The sequence below is a fragment of the Larimichthys crocea genome, chromosome VII, assembly GCF_000972845.2.
Source record: "Larimichthys crocea isolate SSNF chromosome VII, L_crocea_2.0, whole genome shotgun sequence".
Classification (NCBI taxonomy): domain Eukaryota; kingdom Metazoa; phylum Chordata; class Actinopteri; family Sciaenidae; genus Larimichthys; species Larimichthys crocea.
This window is the reverse complement of record NC_040017.1, coordinates 1,274,947-1,284,333: the sequence shown is the minus strand read 5'-3', so window position 1 is coordinate 1,284,333 and position 9,387 is coordinate 1,274,947. Positions and strand designations below refer to the sequence as shown.

General features: G+C 41.0%; 1 protein-coding gene and 1 long non-coding RNA gene across 2 annotated transcripts; both read right to left on the bottom strand.

The window, feature by feature from the left end:
* Positions 1-6,809: 6,809 nt before the first annotated feature.
* LOC113746162 (uncharacterized) lies at positions 6,810-7,345 on the bottom strand. The gene is made up of 3 exons (XR_003462643.1): positions 7,268-7,345; positions 7,080-7,122; positions 6,810-6,928 (listed from the first exon to the last, which is right to left on the bottom strand). It is a non-coding gene; the product is annotated as an uncharacterized LOC113746162 (long non-coding RNA).
* An 87-nt stretch (positions 7,346-7,432) lies between these two features.
* Positions 7,433-8,732, bottom strand: LOC113746035 (ovostatin-like). Its single transcript, XM_027280274.1, has 4 exons — positions 8,645-8,732; positions 7,945-8,070; positions 7,608-7,698; positions 7,433-7,519 (listed from the first exon to the last, which is right to left on the bottom strand). The coding sequence occupies exons 2-4, from the start codon at positions 8,034-8,036 to the stop codon at positions 7,433-7,435; spliced, it is 270 nt and encodes an 89-aa protein (XP_027136075.1). The 5' UTR covers positions 8,037-8,070; positions 8,645-8,732.
* Positions 8,733-9,387: the final 655 nt, after the last annotated feature.

The following is a 9,387-nucleotide window of genomic DNA, read 5'->3' as shown; positions in this document are numbered from 1 at the left end:
CTTCTAGATGGGACAATAGAACATCGTGTTGTTGAAAAGGAGACATTCACTCACCCCAACTGGAACTATGTTCGTGACTTAGATGTATGCAGTCAATGAGAAAGGTCTTTTACGTTACTTTGCAACATACTTCAGCTTGATTTCTTCCTGCCTCAATACATGCTTCATCAGCTGAATTTATCGTTACATCAAATTTGGGCAAAACTTGCGGACAAACAATGATGTTGCCTTCTTGCTTCATTCAGACAGTGGATTGAAATGATGTATCAAAAAATTAACCATAATTTACCATATTTCTCCACCTTGAAGCTATTGATACGTTTACCTTCACCAATCGACACAATAACCTGGTAGCTTCCCTCACGGGCTCAAGAGTTCAACGTGAGTAGACAGCTGCATATTTACCATTGGTATGTTTCATTCAACCACTGTCCATATCCTGTTTTGCCAAAGAGACAGTCAGAATCCTGTTAAATTGAAGTGGAATTTCAACACTGACAGCAAATATGAGAGAGAGAACATGTGCATGCCAAACAGAAATACATTCCATACATTCCAATACATCATTTTTGAAACGTTGTTTTTAATTTTGTAAAATAAATCCAATAAATTAAACACTGTACAAAATGATTGTGAAATCATGCAAATCACACGTAGTTAACATTATGATATGGGGTAGCTAGTTGTAGGCTTCTACACTAAAATGTTTGACCTCACACAGAGCTTAGACTCTGTGTGTCATTAAGGTTAATTTGCTGATTTCATCGATAACCCCTTACCTCAATCGTCAATGATATCGGACTGCAAAAAAAAAAAACGAAGAAAGTGCAATTTGTAGTTAGTTTCTGTTGTATCTCACACCAGTGTCCTAATGCAGTGCTCAAAAAAAACAAATCAGAATTGTTGATGAGCTGTCAACACCGCTTGATACGTGAAACAGGAAAAAAGATTTTCCACAGATCTGTCATCGTATATTGTTTTTTTATGGCAATTATCACTTCAAAATTTCTGCAACAGATGTTACAAAATGAGAAACTAGAGTTCCAGTTTGACAGATCTATTGCAGCATCCGTACATACAAGGTTACCTAATTGGGCACTGGCTTGTACCATGACCCAGAGCTTCACCAGCAGCACACTTGATTAGAAACACAACTCTGATTAAACAACCGCTATGTCAATCACCCATTTCAGTGAGTTTATTATGTAACTGACTCCACTACATGATATGTATATTGTGTTGTCACTAATATGTAGTTTATAAGTAATTAGGACTCCTGATTCCACACCTGAGTGCTTTAATATTAGTTGTCAACAGTAGTTTAACCAAATGTCACTAATATTGATTAAAATGTTTCTGACACACTGAAGAACAGACATAACCACTGAGTCTGACACAGTACTCCAGAGTTCCATACAGAAACACTTAATCCAGAGTTCTAATCTGAAGTTCCTGACTTTTCAAAACTGTATTATAACGCTGAAATTGTCATGAAGAGATCAGCTGGAGTGAAGAGTCTGCACATTGTTAAAGTTGTTGGGATTATGGAAAGACCAAAGTTTGTACAGTGTGTAACATAGTTTGTGTACTTTGGCTGAGCTCTTCTAACACCAGCTGCAGAGATCACATAAACCCTTTTATTTTGAATACTAACATTCATTACAGTTTACTCACAAATTTAACAGCTGCTGCTGTTGTTTAATTTTGTGATCCATTAAATCAGACCTATCTTTGGATCAGCTCAGGACACCTCTAATGAGATCTAAAAGACAGTCCAAAACACTCACCACTGATTTGACAGGTCTGAACTTTGTGTCCATTGTGATGACTCTGAAGTACACTGAAAGAAATGTGAGAAAGGTTTTCATGAAGCTTTCACTGTTAAACAGTCGACTAACAAATTACATCATTACTATCAACCTTTAACTTAGATAAGGTTAGAATAATGCATCATTGGGCTTTTCATTTGTACTGTCTGTTCTGACACATGCACAATTTATATCTCACTACCTGCAAGAGCTAAATTTGTGCAGTCTAGGCTAGCTTTACAACTGCCAGCTTACTGAAATATCATGTGTCATGTTGTTAGTCAGAGCTGACACTGTATCTATACATGTGAAGCATTTAGCAAAAAAACATTTTTAGAAAGCAAAGATACATATTTATCTATAAACAGTAATTTTACCGGTTTCTAGTTACTTATAGATGTTCACAAATGTTTTGCATAGGGGACAACCTGTCTACCTATGGTGACCATATTTGAAGGTTACCTGTTGTCCGCGGCAGGTAGATTGGTTTATCAGTTTGGATGAATGTCAGTGGTTATAGACTCTGATCATGACTCTCTGACTTCGTTGAGTGAAAGTATCGCCTCGTACGTCCACTTCAAAACTTCTGCACCCACTTCCTTCTGCACTAAGGAACCTGTGACAGAAAGATTGTTTGTAGACACCAAGAGAACCATTAACAACTCTGACTGAAAAATGGCTAAAACTGACCTTAAATGGAACACAGGTGTGAAATCTTCACTGGACGTCTTTTGAGGAGGGTTGTGTTCTCATCTTGAGACATCAAAGTGACAGTCATGACCAATGTCCTCGTGGGCTGCAGGAGACTTGCACCGATTTGGTCTCAGCTCCAGCTTCAAGAATCGCAGGAATGGCTACCATGTACTGCCTACAGACAAACACAGACACACAGCAGCACCTCACTGGATCTAAAATGGAAGAAACTTTAACCTAGAAGTTAATGCCATCATAAAGTCTCATAAGTCAATGTAAATGCACCGACACACATTATTATTATTCTGTTGACAGCACAGGTAAAAACAATTACGGTCTGCTACTGCTTGACCCACAGACATTCCAACTCAAGAAGCACCACCAAAGTGTCCATGTCCACATGTGGATCCCAGGAGACCATGGACTGGACGAGATAGCCTCAGAGTCAGCAGCTGTTAAATAAACTCTGCTACTAATCTTTTGTCCTTTCACCATATGACACAAATACACTCTCTCTTTCTGGGTATCCTTTAAGTCAATCATTTACAGCGTTAGACAAAGGCAAATCCGACATTCAGATGGTTGGCATGAATCAGAATTTAAATTAAACTGTGAAATTATTGTCAAATCTACAATTTCATTTATTTTATTCCATGTTTTGTGTCTTCATTGAGATTTGTCCACGACTAATTCGGTAAAAGTTTTGAATTGATGTTAACACTTCAAGAGGTGTTTCTTCGGGTTTAAATAATAAAGGTAAACCAAAACTTTGGCACTAGATGAAAATCCTTTCCCCTGGTGCCACATGTAATCACAACAGTTGTTGCTGTAATCCTGGCTGGGCTTTTATAAAATCTGAAAATACAACTCAACTCTGCTGTTTAAACATCCTAGGCCTGTAGCTCTGTTCCCGTAGGAAAGTGGTCTGTCTGTTGGAGAGGCTTCTGTGACCTCTGAGTTCTGCAACAGTGACCTTTAAAACTGGTGGGATGTTTGTTTTAAACAGTGATTATTCGAGTACACCATTTTCTAGCAAACATACATGTGGACTGTGTGTCTTCCTGAAATAATGGATAAACAGGTTTCCAACACACTCAACTGCAACACTCACCACATCTGGCCAATATTTGTGCATTGCTGTCCTCAAAGGGACGGGACAAGAGCACACCTTGAGGACAACAATGTGAATGTAGGCTGTCAAAAATAACGTGTTCATTTTAATTAACTAATTACAGAGAAAATAACATGATTAAGAAAAATAGCGCAGATTAATCAGGCTGCGTCCACTAGTGGAATTAGGCAACTTCAGCCCACTCTCCAGCACAGTAGGTGGTAATGCTCATTGCTGTCCGACATTAGATAAAAGAAGAAGAATCAGCTGTTTGGTACCTGCTGGCATAGACATATATACATAGACGCGCATTGACTGCTGCCGCCACTCGCAGGGCCACTCGCTCCTACAGTGCATTACTATAGAGAAATGGTGTTTCTACACAATAAAAGTCATCATAAATGGCTCAATTGTCAAGCAATTTTCACAAGGTTTGTTTGTCAAACGTCAGACGTGACAGACAGACAGACATTTTTGAGTGGCTCCTCTGAGGACTCAGACTTTCTTGCATGCTGCAGGACACAGAGGACACACCACCCTCGATGGGTATCATCATCTCTATGAATAAAGTTATTTGATTGATTCCAAATATTCAAACTAAACAGGTTCTTTGAAATACCAGAGGGTTAAGTGGCAGAACTTTGAAATATTCAAGGAAGACAACTAAAACATTCCCCCCAGAAAACTATTCAGAAGAGTATTTACAAGCCTTTTATGAATTGGAGCTAAAACCCCTGAAAGAAAACTGTTTTGCACAGTTTCTTTCTTGTGCTGATACTCTGGTATTTGAGTGAGTTAAGTTTTACAATGTGGTGCAGCCCTAATTTTGAGGGGAACCAGACACCACTAGTTTCAGTAGGTAAGAATGGTGGTTGTCAATGCCAGATTGTGTGTTTCAGCATGTTCCGAGCAAAAAAAAAACACAATCTCTGCCAATCTCCTCACAGACCACATGCATGACCACTGACACCTTAGGAGCTTGTCCTGAGCGGACCTGGCCAATGCTGCTCTCACCACCTTGGACTGTGCCTTCTGATGGAATCATCAGCCCATCATTATTTTCGAGCACAAGTAGGTGGTAGCTCTCATTCATGTAAAAGGTGTACGCTGTCTGTCACCAGGATGGCACAGCACATGTCGCAAGAAAATTTTTTTTAGAACCTGACTAGCCAAACCCTGCAATGTAGACCAGAGCATTGTCCACAAGACCACCAAAGTGCATAGGAGGTAGCTGTGGTCACACACGAGGGCTGCAAGTAGTTAACAGACGGGGGAGGAGTTCTTCTGCAGTTTCGGCAGAGGACATCTCGACAGCAGACAGAGACACCGTGTTATCCTGGGCCGTCACGTTGCCTAGCCCACTTGTTGAGACACCACACCAGACCATCAGATGCTGGAAGATGCCCTGGAACTGGTCGGCAGAGGGATTGTTGTTCCAGCCCCCTTAAGGAATAAAAACACACACCAAGCTAATTTTTTAGAGACAGCTGAAGAGTGACAGAAATGTGGGGGAGAGAGACAGATGGGGAATGCACATGCAGGAAACAGCCACAGGTCTGGATTCGAACCCTGGCTTTCCGCGCAAGGACTGAGCTTTAGTACATGGGGCGGCTGCTCTACCAAACAAGCTAAACACCACCCCCTTAGCTGGCTGTAAGGCTGTAAAATGTGAACCAACCTGATGCTCTGCGAACCAACCTGATGCTCTGATTAAATTAAAGAGAAGCCCCCCCCCCTCACATATTGTGGGATGGATTGCTTTGGTCCTTTCACGACTACACAGGGAAGAAAACAGCACAAACAATATGGCCTACTCTTTACCTGCTTTTGCTCACGAGCCATTCACATCGAAATGTTAGAGATATGTCCACGACACCTTCATCAACGCCCTGCGATGCTTCATTGCTGTTCACGGTGCAGTCTGTCAAATCCAGTGTGATCAAGGCACTATATTTGTGGGTGCTAAGAATTAATTCAAACAGCTTTACAAGAGCTTGACTTGCAGAGACTGAACACTTTCTGTCACAAAAAACAGTGTGACTTGTCATGAATGCACCCCATTTCCAGTCATGCAGGGGTGTATGGTAACGCCCAGATAAAGACTGTCAAAGCATTCTGAGTGACTACTTCTTGTCACCATTCTCAGGCCGCACCTCCACACCAATGCTTCATCCTGGTACATACCGTTTCTAGCAGAACAGTTCTGGAGTAGGTGGAAAACGGGAGTATCTACACAACATCACCACAAGGCAGCAGTGGCACACACCAAGGATAAATCTAATGGTCGGTGATATAGTGATGGACAAAGATGAACTGTCACCCAGAGGTGAATGGAGACTCGCAAGAGTCATAGAGACTGTCAGTAGTAAGGATGGCCTTGTGAGGAGAGTAAAAATAAGGAGATAAGGGACTGAGTAAGGAAGGTGAGCGTCTTGCTAAACCCTCCATATTGGAATGCCAGGTGCAGAAGTTCGTTCTGCTGGTTGAAGCTCTTAAGCTTTTGGCTACATAAGGACCAGGACATTCTTATTGAGAAAATTCATAGTCCATGTCTCTTAATATAAAACACTCATAATTTGGTGGGAGAGTAGCAAACCATTTGTATAAATGTAATGATTTGTGTTGAAAATGAATTCTTTTTTATATATATATTTGAACGTTTTGAACGTAATTTCATTCCGTTTTTATATAGTGACATTTTATTTTGAAGGGCACCTTTTTCTATTTCCGGCGTTGTGTTGCTATGAGACGAACAAGCCATCGGAAAAGAACGGTAAAAGTTTATGGTAAAAAAAGGAAAACAAGGAAAACAAGAGTGTGTTTTAGCAACCCCCGAGGAGGCACATGGTTTGTGTTTAATTAATTTGATTGTGTCGGTAAATTATATTAACTTTTGCCCACTGTTATTGCTTAAGATGAAACGGAAATTGGTGATTAGTGGAAAACGGTGATTGTTTTTGTTCTCTTTGTTTTATTAGATCTCAAGTTGGTTTACGGAGCTGAATAAATATTGAAAACATCCAGTTCGGTCTATAACCATCTTTCACGAGGGTATGCTATAGCAGATAAAAGATATTACAAAGGGAGAACAGTGATCAGCAGTGATCAGTGGAAAAACAGAATTTAACCTATACCAGTTTGAAGATGACACCTCATTTTATTGTGCATGAATTTCATTTAAATGTGAACTGTTGGTGCATGTTTACAGAAGAGACATGGAAATTCACAAGTTACATACAAGTGTCTTTAATTAATTAATTTTAAAATATACTGGAATCAGTAACGACGTGAGGACGAACACTCATCACTCTTCAAGCTGCAAAACAAAGAAAGAGGCTGTTTGTGTAATTTGTAATTTTCTACATGCCAGCGATTCTGAAAATCTTTGTGACTAGGGTTAAATGTTTTAGGTGTTTCAGCCATTAAAGACTTTTGTAAGAAAGGTAGTACTTTTCATAGATTGTTACCTGCAACACAAGGGAAAGTGTATTCTGTCTCACGCCTGGTCACCTGAGAGGAAAAACAGAGCGATGAAGAAGAGTAAGTATGTGTTAACCGTCTACACATTAAAAACACGTAGCACTTGAAATTACAATTATGATCTCTGTAGTTTCTTGTACAGCTCTACTAGGAGCCGTTTGTCAGTGTGTCTTACTTGTCTGGTAGTAGTCATAGATCTTGACCACGGCTGGCTTCAGGTTCTGACTGGGAGCTCCTGTTAAGGCTCTATGCTTTGGTTGATGGGTATGTCTTTGTAACTGTTGGAAGAAAAACAGATGACGTGATCAGTAAGAAACCAAGAGAGCATCATCGATGTTCCTCAATGTGAATTCCTCTCACCCCCGTAGGTACAGAGGACATGATCTTCCTTTTGTTCAACGCGATCCACCAGCAGGGCACCTTTGAGCTGTGAAGAATCAAGAATCAGCTGGGTCGTACACAACAGAGGGAAATATTCCATTTCCATTTAGGATTAAGTTACTGTAATAACTCACCCTCTTCAAAGACTCTGGGTTTGGGACAAATCCAGAGAGCATTTTGATGTCCAGGATCACCCTGTTTGTGCTGGTCTCCTTCCCACTATATCTGAAATTCAACCATAAATGTGTGTTACGCGTTCTTTGTAGTTCTACTGGTTGTATGGAGAGACACTTTTTAATATGAGCCATCAGAAAGGCTTTGTCTACAGTAGATTTACTGCAAAGTTGAAAACACTTTCCCTCCACAGAAAGTGACTAGTCCAGGCTGGTTGATACAAAGTATCATTTGTTCAGTTTTCAGTATTCTTCTGTCATTGCTGTAACATGGATCTAGTTGCTGATGATTACTTACACGGACTGCATCTTCAGAGAGAGTTTGGGTCTGTGAGATGTGTTTAGGCAGTTGGCCTCTGGTTTGACCTTCACAATGAAGCTTGTGACCATCAGTCGGAGTTGGGATGTTATAGTGAAGAGAAATCTGGGAAAGAGGTACACAAGGAAGGTTTAATGTTGATAAAAGTAATAGTAGTACTTATTCACAAGGCAGAGCTGCCGTCTGTCTCTTCTTCTTGTGCCCTGGCATGGAGCATTTGACTTCATTGCTTTAAAGGCAAATGTTGCTTTTGAGCATGTTTCATTTTATGCTGATAACACTTTCTTATTTATAACTGACCTTTTCTTAAAACTCCTATTTGATATATGAGTGTTGTATTGTTTGTGGAGATGTATGTGTCACACGGTATGTCAAGTTTTTTTTTTTGTCCTGTCTCCATGTTTTGTGTGTCATTTCCTGTTTTATTTTGAAAAGTAACTCTCCTCTCGCTCCAGGTCACTTGCCCTTCCTCATGTGCCTCAGTCTGATTGTCTTCCCTGATTCCTGATAGTGTCCACCTGTTCCCCATTATCTCCATGTGTGCTTATAGTCTGTGTCTCCCTTTGTCCTGTGCCAGTGTAGCGGCTTTGTACTCTCTCTCGTTGCGTTGTGTATTTCACAGAAGAAGGCCGTCACATCTGGCAGAAGGATCAACACATGGTCTCACAACCCTCCATACCTAGTCCGTAGTCTCAGCAGACTGTCAGAGAAAAGGTTTCGTCCTGCCTCTGATGCAATAACAGAGCCAGTCAGAAGGCAGCAAGTCAACAAGAAGACAGAGGCAGCAGGTTGAGATCAGGTAAGTCACCAAAAACAGTCAGCATCAACAGCAGAGCCACAAGGGTCAGACTGGATCAGTTTGACAGATCTGATCTCCTCGGAACCATCAAGTCCATCTTCATCTTGACTGTCAGGATCCATTTGGCCAGGTGTGTCAGATCCTGGCTGGTCATGCCCCTCCACACCGTCCACATTAGTCGACTGATCTCCCGTGGAGATTGGGAGTTGGGAAATCCAACAGACAGTCCTGTCTTCAGGTCCACTGCCAGGGGAGAACAGTTGAACCATCATGTTCAGCACCTATCACAGACTCATCCACCGTCTCACCAGTCAGGGAACTGTCAAAGGATCCTCCATCCTCCGGATCAGCAGAGGCGTACCTGTCAAACTCATACGGGGCCAGTTTCGACACCCACCTCTGCTCACAGGCGTCCAACTTTGGTTTACCATGTTGTTCACCATGGCGACGAACAGATCACAGTTTGTTTTTTTCTAATCCGGGTCACGGCATCAGTGTAGCGGTTTGTTTTTTTTTTTAGAAAATAATGACTTGTTTGTATGTTAAAGCATATTAAAGTTGTAAGGTCTGTCTTACATTCCTTGATTTGGTTTCACAACCAAAAATGAAAAGAAAAGAAAGAA

Coding starts and splice junctions, on each gene's coding strand:
- LOC113746035 (XM_027280274.1), bottom strand. CDS start 8,036: ATGGTCACAAGCTTCATTGTGAAGGTCAAACCAGAGGCCAACTGCCTA. Junction 7,699..7,944: donor TCTCTGAAGATGCAGTCCGT/GTAAGTAATCAT, acceptor GTTGAATTTCAG/ATATAGTGGGAAGGAGACCA. Junction 7,520..7,607: donor ACCCAGAGTCTTTGAAGAGG/GTGAGTTATTAC, acceptor GATTCTTCACAG/CTCAAAGGTGCCCTGCTGGT.